The sequence below is a fragment of the Saimiri boliviensis genome, chromosome 13 (genome assembly GCF_048565385.1).
Source record: "Saimiri boliviensis isolate mSaiBol1 chromosome 13, mSaiBol1.pri, whole genome shotgun sequence".
In the NCBI taxonomy this organism is placed as follows: Eukaryota; Metazoa; Chordata; class Mammalia; order Primates; family Cebidae; genus Saimiri; species Saimiri boliviensis.
Window position 1 is genome coordinate 87,300,117 of NC_133461.1, and position 16,602 is coordinate 87,316,718.

General features: G+C 41.9%; 1 protein-coding gene, 1 long non-coding RNA gene and 1 other non-coding gene across 4 annotated transcripts in view; 1 reads left to right on the forward strand and 2 right to left on the reverse strand.

Moving 5' to 3' along the window:
- ERI1 (exoribonuclease 1) overlaps positions 1-1,321 on the reverse strand; it is a 29,232-nt gene extending 27,911 nt beyond the window's left edge. The window contains exon 1 of one of the 2 annotated variants that reach the window (XM_010331939.3): positions 1,037-1,321. In XM_010331939.3, the coding sequence (XP_010330241.2) occupies positions 1,037-1,144 (108 nt within the window). In that variant the 5' untranslated portion in view covers positions 1,145-1,321. Of the gene's footprint in view, positions 1-868; positions 991-1,036 lie in introns of those variants that run through there. The other variant, XM_074383915.1, reaches the window with a different exon arrangement.
- Positions 1,322-1,362: 41 nt separating this feature from the next.
- Positions 1,363-10,595, forward strand: LOC104650250 (uncharacterized). The gene is made up of 3 exons (XR_743926.3): positions 1,363-1,536; positions 4,318-4,454; positions 9,788-10,595. It is a non-coding gene; the product is annotated as an uncharacterized LOC104650250 (long non-coding RNA).
- A 2,637-nt stretch (positions 10,596-13,232) lies between these two features.
- On the reverse strand, positions 13,233-13,366 carry LOC120360659 (small nucleolar RNA SNORA70). Its single transcript, XR_005577105.1, has one exon. It is a non-coding gene; the product is annotated as a small nucleolar RNA SNORA70 (small nucleolar RNA).
- Positions 13,367-16,602: the final 3,236 nt, after the last annotated feature.

Here is a 16,602-nt window from a genome sequence, read left to right on the forward strand (position 1 = left end):
TAATTGCAAATATCCGAAGGAAGTACAAGCAGGGCAAAAGGAACATAGAGACCCTTAACGAGAAAGACCTTCCTTCCAACGTAAAAGAACACAAGGAAGCAAGGCGCACTGAGAGCAAAAGGGAAAAACTGTGTGAGCTGCAATTAGCAACTGAGGCAAGCACCAGAACCTGCAGAGAAGCAAATCGAAGTTACTAAGGAGGAGAGTAAGCCAAATTCATGTTATTACAAAGGTCATTCTCGCTGCCATATGGAAATTGATTGTGGACATAAGGAGCAAGAGCTAGGGCGCCTGCTGCAAATACCCACTTTATTAAGTGCTCAACATGTTTATTATTAGGAAAAAATCAATTTTAGTATTCACTTACAATCCGCGGTGCTACTCAACAATTACATTCGTTAAATAAGATAATAAGTTTTAAGACTGTTCTACAACTGCCACTGTAACTAGGTTCAACCAATGAGACGTCAAAATCATTCAATCAATCGTATACTATGTTTATATGAGAAAGAAGCAGTAAATAAGCAAAAGCAGCAGAGACGATGTTCCACCTAATGGATATAGAGGAATGAGGGAGGCTGGTGGGCGTTTCATTAAAAAAAAGTTATGAAGTGACATACCTAGAGTACTTGGTGCGATTTAAAAATATAAAGCCTTGCAAATTACTCATAAGGGCTAGATGAAGCGACAACAGCAACCGTGAACATAGAATGTTTACAGCAGAAATCCCACTTAGAACCTATTAACCCAGTGCTGACGGAACTCCTGATCTTGACGATTTCCTCCCACCCAGAAAGTGATTCGGCCCTGAGGGGGCTTCTTGACAACCACCTCAACCACTGAGGCAGGTGGTCCTGATCTGACACACCTGCCTCGTCCTCCAAAAGGCTCGGAAGCTGGGCACGGGGAAAGCAGCTAGGCTTCAAGGGCGCGCACCGGCACCTTCTGCGGGACACCGGAGAAGAAAGGGGTGCCCAAGGCGCTTGGAGTTCCGGGGCAGCGGGCGCCGACAACCGGGCGCGGGCCGCCTGCTCACCTCAGGACTGGGATGCGGCGGCTCCTCCCCGCCCTCCCGCCGTGGCGACTCCTGCAGCGCGGGAGCCACGGCCTCGCCGCCGGCCTCTTTGCTCTGTGGATTCTCCATGCCTGGTGTCACGTCAGAAGAGAGCTGCTAGGGCGGGACCGTCGCTCACTCTCACCCGGTCAAGCCCGAAACCTTAGCCTTTCTCAGTTGAAAAATTACCGGGCTCGCGTTCCCGCGGCGGCGGCCACACAAACTCCGGCGGCCACCTCCTACTTCCGGGAGCGTGTGGCGTCCACACGCCGAGCAGGCGCAGTGCACTCGCGCGCGCGGAACGCCAGCGCCGCAGCCCACAGTGGGCGGGCGGAAGAACCAGAGGGCGGTGCGCGGGGGAGAAGGTGGGATGTGACCGGCCGTGGGCGGAGCTAGTGCGGGTCGAAGTTGCGCGAGTCACCAGAGGGTAGCACCAGAACGGGATGATCAGGTCGGCATTTCCTGAGAAGGAGAAAAGTAGGGTGAGTGGGGAGATACCATAGAGAAAGATGTTTTCAACCCTAAAAAATAGCATGTCTAAAACAATTCACATTTTTCATAAGGAGTTTCCTAAAACTTCCACTGCTGGGCACGAAAAGAAAATGGGTGTGGACTTAGTGTCCCACTATAGACAGTTAGCAAACAGAACAAAATATAGTCAACAGCTCTTCAGACATTGGATAACAGACCGCTGTGGACTGTTTTACCTGAGAGAAGAGAATCAAAAGGAGCCCTGTATCTCCCTGCCTTTTTGCCCAGAGGCCATTTCCGGTCTGTGGTGCCTAGAAAGAAAAATGGAGACCTAGGATCTCCTGGGTTGAGAAGACAGGGATTGGAGTTGAGGAAATTAGGGTAGCCCAAGTGGGTTGGAATTTGTGGGGCAGAATTCTGGAGAGGAGGGAATTACATGGGAAAAGAGCTTCAGGAATCTGCTTAGTAGAATACCTTTGAATCTTTAACTGAATAAAAAAAGTAAAACTCCACAAGGCCAGGAGGGAACTATGATTCGGGAGCAGCAGTACACCAAACAGTGATCAGAGCTCACACAGAACTGGGAATGGTTCCCAGCAACCAGGGTGAGGAGATGATTGAACACCGTGGAACCTGCGCTAGTAACCTCAGAAGTGAAACTGCCATTGCAAAAGTATCACTGAGACAGTGAAAGTGATCCGACCTAACCAGCGCCATCTTGCTTTTAACCTCCAAGCTATCTTTATTCATTCCTGGGTGTAGGCCAAACTAACATTGAGAGGAACTTAGTGTATAGCTTAGAGTTTAAAACAAAAGTGATAGCCCTCTTCTCGCCTGGGGCTAGCCTGCTTTTGTAGGACTAACAAATTAGCCAAAAGATTAGAAATTTTGATTTAGAAGTCATGCAGCTGGAGGCTATAAGATTTTAACTCTCTCCAAATTGTTCCTGGGGATAATATCACTATTGTAAAACCTGTAAGTTTTATTGCCAAGTTTAAAATGAGGAAACTGAGGCCAGTATAAGAAAATTAAATGCCAATTTATTCAGTTCCTGGGCGAAGTTCTCCGGTCCGGGGAAAGGGGGCCAGAGAAGTTGCGCTAACTTCCTGGGGTGGGGGGGTTTTATGGCTAGGAGGAACCAGCCACAGCTGGGTGCTCTGTTTGGGTCTGGGGGAGTGGGATTGGGATGGGGCGGGCCGCCATTGGTTGTCGGGTTGTCGGGCAGGTTTTCTGGTGCAAGAGCCGGCCAGGGTTGCATTAGCCTTCCAGGGGAGCCATGTTTAGAGCTAGGTGCCGGGTGCAGAGTCAGGTGCTGAGTGCAGAGGTGGGTGTGTTCGGCCTCCCGGCGAGACCGTGCTTAACACATTTTGCAGGCCCTGCATTTGACTCAGCTGGCACCACCCAGATTGATAAATTGGCTCACCTGATCTTGTGGTCCCCCACCCAGGAACTGACTCATTGCAAGAGGACAGCATCCACTTCCTATGATTTTACCTCCTGCCCTACCAATCACTATTCCCCACTCACTGGCTTACCGCCTACAAAATTATTAAAAACCCTGATCCCCAAATGCTCAGTGATACTGATTTGAGTAATAAAACTCTGGTCTCGCACACTGCCGGCTCTGCATGAATTACTCTTTCTGTATTGCAATTCCCTGTCTTGATAAATTGGCTCTGTTTAGGCAGTGGGCAAGGCGAACCTCTTGGGCAGGTACCAGTGTCATGCCTTAGTGATGTAAGATAGCCCTAGACAGCAGGACCCAGAGCATCAGCTACTGTAGAGTCTTCAAACGCTTAAAAGCAAGCCCTGAAAGTATCAAACTACTTTGTAAGCAACCTAATTGTCTATAAGAACAAAGTCTGATACTCTGAAAGACTACTGTAAAATCTAGGATTCAGCAACATTAAATTTAAAATGTGAGAAGACATCCAATCTAAAATTAAGAGGAATGGCAGCACTTGGGGAGGCTGAGGTGGGAGGATTGCTTGAGCCCAGGAGTTTGAGGCTGCAGTGACCTATGATTGTACCACTGCACCCCAGCCTGGGTAACAGAGTGAGACTCTGTCTCAAAAGAGAGAGAATGAGAGATATACTAAGTGGTAAGAAAATATCTCATGAAGTTAGTGGAAACAAACTCCAAAATGACAAAAATGATGGAATTAACACACAAGGATTTTAAACACCTGTTATGAATATGCTCAAAGATTTAAAGGAAGACATGATAGGAGAGATATTTGAAAAGAAGCAAATCAAATTTCTGGGGGAAAAAATACTTGAAATAAAAATTCCTTTGGATGGGATTGCTAGCACATTAGGCAATGCAGAAAAAAATGTTGATGAATTTAAAGACATAGCAACAGAAACAATGCAAAATGACATACATAGAGAAAAAAATGAATACAGCCTCAGTTACATATAGGACCAATTCAAGAGGCTTAATACTATTGAACAAAAGGTAGAAGCTGAGGCAAAATTAATGTAAGTAGAGAGTTTCCTTGGTCCAAGCTTGAGGATTGCAACCCAGGAGCATAGATTAAAGTTGCCCTGAATCCATTTACTCCGAAGATATGCTAATTTGGAAGTTAAGTGAACACCTTGTAATGAATCATAATTGTTTCAAGTCTTTCACATTCTAGATTATTTGCTTTGTTAAATAGGCAATTGAAATAGGGTATAATTTCAATAACAATATTTGATGGGGATAAGTACTCCTTTCTAACCGTGCATACCTCCATTTCAGCTTCTATCTCAAGAAACAACTCTTTTGACTTTGTTTCTTTGATTTCTAGAACGAGTGCAGCAGCATCCAGAAGTTTGACTTGCCATAAAGAAAAATAGTGAGGCTTTTGTCCTTGAAGCCTGTGATGAGCAGCTGTGCTGGGGAAATCCAGAAGTCTCTCTGAGGAAATTGGATTGTGAGACACAGGTAAAGAATGTGCCTTCTGAAAAATCCTAGCTAGGTGAAAATAGTCAAAGTCAGTCAAAAAATAGTCAAAAATCCAAGCTAGGTGAAAATACCTAGGTAAAAATTACTATCATGCAGTAACTTTTTTTTTTGTCTTTAGACTCTGGTTTGAACAAATAAAGGCTGAACAAAGTGAAACATGCATGAAAAAATCAACTTAAAAGGAAGAAGCTTAGGCAAAATTAATACAAATAAAGAATTTGTTTGGGCCAAACTTGAGGATTCCAACTGTAGATTCAAGTTATCCTGAGTATACTCAGATTAGTAGCAGCTGCAAGTGAATTTTTAAAGGAAAGAAGAGGCAGTTCCTGGGTTGCTTATCAAGAATTTACTGTAAAGCCAGGCATGGTGGCTCATGCCTGTAATCCTAGCACTTTGGGAGACCGAGGCAGGAGGATCACTAGAGGCCAGGAGTTCAAGACCAGCCTGGCCAACATGGTGAAACTCCAACTCTACTAAAAATACAAAAATTAGCTGGCATGATGGCACATGCCTGTAATCCCAGCTACTCAGGAGACAGGCTCAACAATCGCTTGAACCTGGGAGGCAGAGGTTGCAGTGAGCAGAGACTGCACCACTGCACTCTGGACTGGGTGACAGAGTGAGAGTCCATCTCAGAAAAAAAAAAAAAGAAGAAGAAGAAAGAAAACAAAAAACCAAAAAAAGAAAAATAAAAAATAAAAAAATAAAAATAAAAACTTAAAAAATATATCATCCATCAAAGTTCATTTTGCACATTTTTGTGTCTTTGTTTAAATAAACATGCTTAAACCTGTATGTTAAAAGTTTCAGATTTGTTTTGAAATTGAGTGGAAGAAACTCTATTTTTTTGGCATAAAAAAAAAAAATGGACTTTCTAGTATGTAGAATTCCAGATTTTTTTATCATTTGAATTATAAATGATTAGATTTGAGGCTTATCATAATTCAACTGACTCAGATTGAGAAATAAGAAAGGTAAAGTAGGCAGGGCTCAGTGGCTCACACTAGTAATCCCAGCACTTTGGGAAGTCGAGGTAGGTGGATCACCTGAGGTCAGGAGTTCGAGACCAGTCTGGCCAACATAGTGAAACCGCATCTCCACTAACAATACAAAAATTAGCCAGGTGTGGTGGGATGTGCCTGTAATCCCAGCTACATGGGAGGCTGAGGCAGGAGAATGGCTGAAACCCCAGGGACAGAGTTTACAGTGGGCCGAGATCGCACCACTGCACTCCAGCCTGGGTGGCCTGGTCAACCTAGGTGACAGAGTGAGACTCTCAATTAAAAAAAAAAAAAAAAAAAAGCAAACATTAGAAATAGATTCATTTGAAGATACATATAATTTCTATTTGTGTGTTTGTTCAGCTTTCTAACATTTTCTGTTGTATCAGAAACTCAAAGTTATTTTGGAAAAAATTATACAATTTTTCCGATTGCAAAAGTCATGCATATTCAGCTGAAAAAATTAAGATAATAAGAGATATTTTCCGTCAATCTTTTAACAGCAACAGAACCAGATTATCAGGCTGTGAAAGAAGTTAGTTTCTCGAAATGCCACCAGAGGGTGCTCAAACCAAACATTGCTCTATCTGAAGTGCAGGAAACAGGCTCCTATGCTGTTGGAGCAGCTCATCAGCTTTCAGTTTTAGTTTAGTTTGACAATAAGTAGAAATTAAAAATTCCTAGTCAGTATAGCATGTATTTGAATGTGTCCAATTTTTAAAAAGATTCAGCACTATTCTTTTTGGAGCCTAATTACACATTCCTGTAGATAGTAAACATTTATTGAATACTTAGTGTATTGTGATGGGTGCTATTGATAAAATTAGAGTAAAACTTGATCCTGGCTGTGCAGTGACTCACATTTGTAATCCCAGCACTTTGGGAGGCCGAGGCGGACAGGACACTTGAAGTCAGAAGATCGAGACTATCCTAGCTAACACGGTGAAATCCCGTCTCTACTAAAAATACAAAAAATTAGCCGGGCCTGGTGGTGGGCACCTGCAGTCCCAATTACTCAGGAGGCTGAGGTAGGAGAATCACTTGAACCGGGAAGGCGGAGGTTGCGTTGAACCAAGATCACTCTACTGCACTCCAGCCTGGCTGACAAAGCAAGACTCCGTCTCAAAAAAAAAAAAAAAAAAAAACTTGATCCTGACATTTTAGGATTCATATTTTCTCTGGGGAAAAAGGCATATGGAAACAAATTGATTAGAATCCAATGCGTTGTGCACCACACTAAAAATCTTTTGAAAGACAGGATTAAATTCTGCTAAAGGCAGATGAGTCAAAAGAGTGCTTCCCAGAGGAACTGGACCTTACAAAAGTAGGCATTTTTTTGGAGTTGTTTTGTTTTAAGACTTAAACCCACAAGGACTAAAATAATAGGAAAGGAGACAAGAGCTATGACATTTTGGAAGCTGCAAAACCAGTGGATCAGTGTTAACTGATTTAACAAATATGTTTCTCATAACAATATGAGAAAACAAAATCCCAAACTGCCAGTGAGAATGCTGAGAACGAACCACATATATACCACAAAATCCTCAAAGATAAAATTCCTCGGGAGCTAATATAAGAACCAAGATGAAAGCTGTTTGGGAAAAAATTAGAGCCCTAGACCCTTCCTCACTCTGGCGGAAGTCTGAATGTTTATTCTCACCAAAGGGGCTTAAAAGGTCATCCTGCAAGCCTCTCGCCTCAACTTGGCCCTCAGCAAGCAGCAGCTAGAACTTTACCCTCTAGGTGGAAGATTGAGACTCCTGCCTGAGGGAATCTGGCACCCACAAAGAAAGTACTTGAAAATGCTGACACCAAGTGTCTTCCATCAGCCCCCTTCACATCTCTCTATAGTGAAACTTACAAGCTCAGAGTTTTTAATATGGTTTTTGTTTTGTTTTGCTTTTTAGAAACAAGGTCTCACTCTGTCACCCAGGCTGGAATGCAGTGATGTGATCATAGCTCACTGCAGTCTCAAACTCCTGGACTCAAGAGATTGTCCTGCCTTGGCCTCCCAAAGTAATAGTATAGGCATAAACCACCATGCCCAGCCTCTAATACATTTTTTAATTTTCCAGTCTTAGTTTTGAGCAGACCACCAAGGATTACCGTATATTTGATGAATGTCTATTATATAAAAGGTAGAGACCAAAAGAAACAAGCACAAAAAAGCAACTTAGAGGAAACAGAAATTATTCAAGACTTAAAAGCAACAGCTATAGGCTGGGCACTGTGGCTCATGCCTGTAATCCCAGCACTTTAGGAGGCTGAGGAGGGTGGATCACGAGGTCAAGCATTCAAGACCAGCCTGGCTAACATGGTGAAACCCCGTCTCCACTAAAAATGCAAAAAATTGGCCAGGCGTGGTAGTGGGTATCTGTAATCCCAGCTACTGAGGAGGCTGAGGCAGGAGAATTGCTTGAACTTGGGAGGTGGAGGTTGCAGTAGGCGGACATCATGCCACTGTACTCCAGCCCAGGCAACAGTGCGAGACTCTATCTAAAAAAGAAAAAAAAAAAAAAAGCAACAGCTATAATCATATTCTCAGAGAGAAATGAGGGAATAAGAGGGAATATCATATGTGTGAAACAGTAACAAAGCCTATGAAAAATAAAGAGTAATTGGAAATTAAAAATGTAAAGGCAGAAAACAAATACTTGGCACTGTTCAATGTGGTATCCATTGGCCACTGTGCTTAAATTTACATTACTTGAAATAAATAAAATTAAAAATTCAACTTCTCATTTGCAGTAGTCACATTTTAAATGCTCAAAAGTCCTATGTGGCTAGTGGCTAAGGTATTGGACAGCATAAAGAACATTTCCATCAATTCAGAAAGTTTTGTGATAGAAGTTTAGAAGATAAATTGGAGGAATTCTCTTAGTAGAACAAGAAGACAAAGAAATAGAATGAGGCTGGGCACAGTGGCCCCTCCCTGTGATCCCAGCACTTTGGGAGACCAAGGTAGGCAGATTGTTTGAGTTCAGGAGTTCAAGACCAGCCAGACAATGTGGCAAAACCTTGTCCCTACAAAAGATACAAAAATTAGCCAGGCACGGTGACACATGCTTGTAGTCCCAGCTACTCAGAAGGATGAGGCAGGAGAATCGCTTGAACCTGGGAGGCAGCGGCTGCAGTGAACTGAGATCACGCCACTACACTCCAGCATGGGTAACAAAGCAAGACCCTGTCTCAAAAAAAAAAAAAAAAAAAAAAAAGAAAAGAAAAGAAAGGAAAAGAAAAAAGAGGAGGTCAAACAGTTGAATAATAGGAATTCTGGAAGGAACAAGATGGAGGAAGAAAAATTTTTGGAATAAAAGGCTATAAATTGCCAGATTGAAAACGTCCAGTGAGTGCTTAGCCCAATAGATGTACTCAGAGGCATATTTTTGTAAAATTTTAGAACACTGGAGGTAAAAACAAAAAGGAACAGGTAGTAGCATACACAGTATTAAAAAACAGAAGGCTTCTGACTTCTCAGTAGTAACATTGGAAACAAGAAAAAACTAGTGATCTCTTCCAAAATATGAAAGAAAAGAATTTGGCTTAGAATTCTATACTTAATCAACTTGTAATAAAGCATGGGAACAGGACAAAGATACCTTCAAACATGCAAGGTCTCAATAACTTCTGTGCATTCTTTCTCAAGGTTCTTCTGAAGGATACATGCAAGAAAATGAGAGGGCAAACCAAGAGAGAGGAAAATACGGGATTCAGAAAAGATAAGAGTATAATGATGGGTACCAGAGACTGGGAAGGGTGGTGAGGAGCAGGGGATAAAGTAGGAATGGTTTATGGATATAAAAATACAGTTAGTTAGAAGAAATAAGATTTAGTGTTTGGTAGCACAACAGGGCAACTATAGTTAACAACAATTTACTGTATATTTTGAAATATCTGACAGTGAAATTGAAATGTTCCTAACACAAAGAAATGACATATCCTTCAGGTGATGGCTATCTCTATTATCCTGACTGGATCATCACATATTGTATCCTTGTAACTAAATATCACATATACCCCATAAATATGTACAACTCTTATGTATCCATAATAAAACAGGAGCTCTAACACAGGACAGAGGCAGAGAGAATCCCCAGGATGATGGAGAAAGATCGTAGCATGACAGCTATGCTCCAGGGGACACTGATCAGGATCGAGGCAGTGCAATTCAAGAGACAGGCACGTTGAATGCTGTTACCACCAAGATGTTGAATACTATTGCATACTCTATTTAACAGGTGAACAGAAAGTCCAGTGAATCTGGTCAGATTTTGATGTGTAATTATTTTGTCTTTTTTTTTTTTGAGACAGAGTCTTCCTCGGTCACTCAGGCTGGACTGTCACTCGGCTCACTGCGGCCTCTGCCTCCTAGGTTGAAGAAATCCTTGTGCCTCAGCCTCTTGTGTAGCTGGGATTACAGGTACACACACCCATGCCCAGCTAAGTTTTGTATTTTCAGTAGAGACAGGGTTTCACCATGTTGGCCAGGCTGGTCGTGAACTCCTGGACTGCAGTGATCTGCCCACCTTGGCTCCCAAAGTGCTGGGATTACAGGCATGAGCCATTGCACCCAGCTGCTTACTTTGTCTTTGTTAAGACTTGATGCAGTTCTACTTTCCCCTCCAAGTTCTGCTGCCATATCGTTGAAGACACTCATTCACCCCACAGAAGTATTGTGCTTTGAACTATGTAAGAGCTGGAAATAAAACGTGGTAAGCTAAGAAGGAGAAGACACACTGTAATTCACTGTGTCTAACCATATTTCTTCTTGATGTCTGGTACTCCATTTCAGAGTTCTGTCCAATGCCCTTACACCCCTACATTTCCTAGGACACACATACAGATTTGCCTACCAATTTCCAGAAGTTTCCTGTCAGCAATCAAACAAGATGATGCCAGGCTATGACTTACAGACTGTTCATCAAATAGAGATGATTCTGCCCCTCCTCACATAGCTAAGTTTGTGTTTGCATCTTAATTTTTCAAAACTAAACAATATGATAGCTAGGCATGTATTCCTATATCAAAAATAGATTTTGAAAAGGCAATAAAGAAGAAACACAGTGGGGGTTTCTAATGCACTAAGTTCTATTTCTCAGCAGGGATGATAGGTGCAAAATGCATTTTATTAGTAGTAGTATGTTGCTTATATGTTGTTAAAAGTCGTTTTGTGTATATAATACATGTTACCATTTATAAAAGCACAGAAGAGAAAAACATTATTTGCAAAAAATGATAAGCCTCCACTTTGCTCTAAATAATATAATTATAAACTTATATGTTTTGTTAAACGATGACAAAATTTTATAATGAGGAGGAAGTTTTCAGGCAGAGGAGGCAGGGGTATATACTTCAGGACATTTGCAGAAAGGTGAGGAGGCTTGAAGGTACCTGGCATGGTATTCACGGGACCCAGAGATGGAATGAAAGGCAAGTAGCTTGTATCCAGAAAATGTTCTTAGTGCAGGAACAAGCAAAATTAATGGCACGTCTTATCAAATTTTTGAATTAAAATGATAAAAGATTATAGAATTATCCCAGCATCAAAATACTAGAACTCTTTTATTTTTCTTTTTTCTTTCTTTCTTTTCTTTTTTTTTTTTTTTTGAGACGGAGTTTCACTGTTGTTACCCAGGCTGGAGTGCAATGGCGCGATCTCAGCTCACCGCAACCTCCGCCTGCTGGGTTCAGGCAATTCTCCTGCCTCAGCCTCCTGAGTAGGTGGGATTACAGGCACGCGCCACCATGCCCAGCTAATTTTTTGTGTTTTTAGTAGAGACGGGGTTTCACCATGTTGACCAGGATGGTCTCGATCTCTTGACCTCGTGATCCACCCACCTCGGCCTCCCGAAGTGCTGGGATTACAGGCGTGAACCACCGCGCCCGGTCAGTGTTTATTTTTAAACACGATGCACAGCGACTCAGGCTTCTTGCATCACTGACTGAGCGTCCTGAGCAGGTACCTGTGTCTGTTGCACGGCGGGTTTAAGACCCTCAGCTGGACCAGAGGAGGCGGGGAAACAAACCAGCCCTGCTCTGGGCTTCTCTTCCTACTGCCCTGACCGCTTGCTCCTGCACCCTGTGAGCCACGGCTGCCGTTTGCATCCCGCGAACAGGAAGTGCCAAAGGTGTTGGAGGGCAGACCCCCTTGCTCTGCCCTGATAGAACACCGGGGCTAAGCGGACGGGTGGAGCCGGGAGCCATGTCCACAGTGATCGCCACGCCAGCACACGGGATGTGCCTCTTCTCCCCGTGCACCCTGGCGGGGGCGCAGAAAAACACATGAAGCCTGCGCTTTCCAAGGACATGTGGGCAGACGAGGGCGCGCCAAATCTGCAGCCCGCCTGGTTCCTTCCCGAGTGCCAGAACCACGGAGGGAGGACTCACACCAACTCCAAGACCGGACAAACTGGACCGCTGAAAACTGGACAGCGAAGGACAGCATCTCGTAACTTTGTAAACAACAACAAACAAACACACAAAAACCATAAATGAGCGCATCATACTCCTGACTTGGTTTTGAAATACTGGTTTTCAACGTTAGTATGTTATTACTAGCCTTTTACTATTATTATGTTTAAACAGCATTCACTTTGTTCTTAAACTGGGTTTTAGTTTTAGTTTTAGTTTTAGTTTTTTGAGGGCAGCTTTGGGTTCCCAGAAAAACTGAGCAGAAAGTCCAGAAAGCTCCCATGCATCTCTCTCTGCCCAACAGTTAGGCTGTTACCATCTTGCATTAATGTAGTACATTTATTACAATTGATTGACAAATCAATATGGATACATTGTTATTAATTGAATCCATGGTATACATTAAAATTCACTCTTTGTATTGTACAGTTATATGGATTTTGACAAATGCATAATGTTCTGTATCCATTATTACAGAAGTAGCTCCATTGATCTAAAATTTCCCTGTTGTCCACCTATCCATCTTACCTGTTTCAACCCTTCTCCAACCTCTGGTAATCACTGATCTTTTTACTGTCTCCGTGGTTTTGCCTTTTCCAGAATGTCATATAGTTGGAATAGTATGTTTGTAACCATTTCTGACTGGCTTCTGTCATTTAGTAATATGCCCGTAATATCCTCTGCATCTTTTCAGGGCTGATAGCTCATTTCTTCTTAGTGCTCAGAAATATTCTGTTATCTGAATGCACCATAGTTTGCTTATCCATTCACACACTGAAGGACATCTTGGTTGCTTCCAATTTGGGGTGATTAATGACTGGCCTTTTCTGTGTATCTGTAATTAAGAGATTACATGTCAGAAATAATCTTCATATGGTGTTTATTAGCCAAACATGGCTAATTTTTTTTTTAAGGTAGACAAAAAGTGGGATTTATTGGTGGACAGTAGGAGGATGCCGTACAGTACAGGCCCTGATGAGTGCAGGGCCCACCACTTGTCCAAAGGGTCAGGATTGGGGGTGTACTTGACCCCACAGCCATCTGGAATAAGCTGCTTCTCAGCCACCATCTCTTCAAATTCATCCACATTGAACTGGGTAAAGTCCCACTTCTTTGAGAAGTGCATCTTCTGACGTCCAGGGAACCTGAACTTGGCCTTGGCCTTTCGTAGGTCCTCAATCACATGCTCCTTGTTCTGTGGCTCAGTGAGGATATATATGATGACTTGGCCAATGTGAACCCTGGCCACAGTGCCCTGGGGCTTTCACAAAGGCATCTCAAATACCTGTTTGGGGCCTACACTGAGGGTAGTGCAACGTCAAAGACATGAACATACATTGGAAAGGCCTGTCTCCAAGGTCCCTTAGAGCCACCCATACAATAGCAGGCTGCAAACACTACCAAAGAAGCAGCCGTTTGCAGCCATTGCACACCAGGCCCCCATGAGGAAAGGAACTCCATCAGCTTAATTGGCTGCAGCCCTTTATCATTTTTACATGTAGCCTATGATCTGTTTCTTCTTCATATACAAGCATTTGTGTACATTGCCTTTTTATGGTAACAAAATATATACACCCATTGGAATATGTGTAAATAATTTCTTTAAAAAGCATCTTGCATTTGTTTTTTAAGAAAATGGAATTACATTTTCTTAAAATTTTATTTCAAATAAAATAAAATCTGATGTGGTTTGAAAATAAATCTGATATGGTTTGGCCTTGTGTCCCTACCCAAATCTCACCATGTAGCTCCCACAATTCCCATGTGTTATGGGAGGAACCCAGTGGGAGGTAATTGACTCATAGGGGTGGGTCTTTCCCATGCTGTTCTCATGATAGTGAATAAGTCTCAAGAGATCTAATGACTTTAAAAACAGGAGTTTGCCTGCACAAGCTCTCTTTGCCTGCTGCCATCCATGTAAGACATGGCTTTGTCCTCCCTTGCCTTCTGCTATGATTGTGAGGCATCCCCAGCCACATAGAACTGTGAGTTCTCCACTAAACCTCTTTCTTTTGTAAATTGCCCAGGTTTGGGTATCTTTATCAGCAGTGTGAAAGTGGACTAATACACTAAATTGGCACGAGTAGAATGGGATGTTGCTGAAAAGATACCCAAAAATGTGAAAATGACTTTAGAACTGGGTAACAGGCAGAGGTTGGAACAGTTTGGAGGGCTCAGGAGAAGATAAGAAAATGTGGGAAAGTTTGGAATTTCCTAGAGACTTGTTTAATGGCTTTGACGAAAATGCTTAGTGATATGAACAATAAGGTCCAGGCTGAGGTGGTCTCAGATGGAGGTGAGGAACTTGTTGGGAACTGTAGCAAAGGTGACTTTTGTTCTGTTTTAGCAAAGAGACTTGGCGGCATTTCGTCCCTGCCCTACAGATTGTAGAGCTTTGAACTTGAGAGAGATAATTTAGAGTATCTGGGGGAAGAAATTTCCAAGCAGCAAAGCATTCAACAGGAGACTTGGGTGTTGTTAAAGGCATTCAGATTTAAAAGAGAAACAGAGCATAAAAGTTTGTAAAATTTGCAGCCTGACGATGCAATAGAAAAGAAAATCTTATTGTCTGAGGAGAAACTAAAGCTACTGCAGAAATTTGCATAAGTGAGTTCTCCATTAAACCTCTTTCTTTTGTAAATTGACCAGTCTTTAATATGTTTTTTTTATCAGCAGCATGAAAACAGATTAATACAAAGTCAAACAGAATATTTATTTTAAATTGTCTTTTTGGTATCTTTAATAAGAGAGAGACTTTTGATTCCTTTTCTCCAAAATACAACTCAGTTTCATGATTCCTAGTGTTTCATTAAATGAATAAGACATTGGTATCACTCCTGAACAGTGGAAGAGGTGGGAAGGTGGCTTGGTTTGTCTTAACTTCAATTGCAAATTCTTAGATCGACCAAGCAGCTTATCTCTTCTGTAACCAAGTTCCATTCAGAGTTGCTCATTTCATTCCTGTAGAATAAACTTTTTTGGGGAGGGTTCATTCTGTCTTAGCAAGAACATTTGCAGTTCTTTAGGAAATGGGAATAGGAAATAATATGAGTTCCTAAATTCCATTAGGGTAATAATAACCATAGTCGAGGTTCAAAGCATAACCAAGTGTTCATCAATTTCATATGGAAGGCCTGGTTAAAAAACAAAAACAGGCTGGGCACAGTGGCTCACACCTGTAATACCAATGCTTTGGGAGGCTGAGGCAGGCAGATCACGAGGTCAGGAGATCAAGATAATTACAGCTAACATGTTGAAACCCCGTCTCCACTAAAAATACAAAAAAAAAAAAAAAAAAAAAAAAAAAAAAAGCTGGGTGTTGTGGCATGCACCTGTAGTCCCAGCTACTCCGGAGGTTGAGGCAGGAGAAACACTTGACCTCGGGAGGCAGATGTTGCAGTGAGCTGTGATTGCGCCACTGCACTCCAGCCTGGTGACAGAGCAAGACTCCATCTCAAAAAAAAAAAAAAAAAAAAAAAAAGGAAGAAAGGAAAAGGCACTTCTTCTTACAAACCATTGCTTTTGTGGTAATAAGTTTACAGTGGAAAAATTTTTTATGGAATAAAATAGTAGTGTCTTTACATTGGATCTTTACACTACTAGGAGGGTGGTTTTGGTTTTGATTTTCTTTTAAAAGGCATCTTGATTACTCAGTTTGAACATCATTGAGGTATCAGCAGGGAAAGAATCTCCTCTCGATCAATGCTCTATGTGAATGAACAAGCACACCCACTGGCACTTGGGTTGAGTCCACTGGCAAACTCTTTCACAGAAGGGACTTTGCTGGGTCTATGTTTTTGATATGAGTAAAACCATGGATTAGTGAGAAACCCCATTATAAATTAATAGAAAATTCCTACCTGAGAAACTGTATTCAGTTCTTGTTAGTCTGTCTCGCTAGGCTTTTGAGCATCTACTAGATTTGAAAAAAAAAAAAAAAAAAAAAAAAAAAAAAAAAAAAAAAAAAAAAAAAAAAAAACCAGCTCTAGGAAATAGAAACTCTCCAGGCAGGCATTGCACCACAAGCATAAGAATGACGGGCTTCATCTGCTGCATATGGAATGTCACTAGCTCATTTATTTAAATTATATATAAATGTGCACTGATAGGAGCTAGGGGGTCATCTATTTCCCCCCCGAGTCTTCTAACACTGTTACCAGCAAATAGTCCCATTTGCTCTATTTCCAATGTGAAAGATGTAACATAAGAGAACTGAAGCAGGCAAAAATACTAAGATGGTCCATCTTCTATCTGTAAAGTCCCCTAAACCCACATGTGCTGCAAGGATATGAGCCAATGGAAGTGGTGAGGTGACAGAGGAGAACAAGGATGGTATATGCCAATGCATAATCACATGGTCTTCTGAGATTCCTAAATTTTTAAAGTCAAGTAGATTCAAGTCAATCATTTCCCAGGGCCAAGTCCTCTATTGGTAAATTTCTAAACACTGTGAATTACTTGTCCAAATGCTCTATTAGCTGTTTAGATTATACTTTGATATAATAGTTAAACAAGCAACTAGATCACTGAACAACTTATTTACAAGTAGCTGCAGGCTATTCATTGGCGTAGAAGATGTTTTCCAACCCCGAGATTCTATGATAATGTTGAATTTTCTCAGGATGTTCGCTCACTTGGTACAGGCTGTCTAAAGTAGCCAACTACTCAGACAGTGAGCCCACAGCACCACTGCAATTCAACCTAACAAGCAGAAG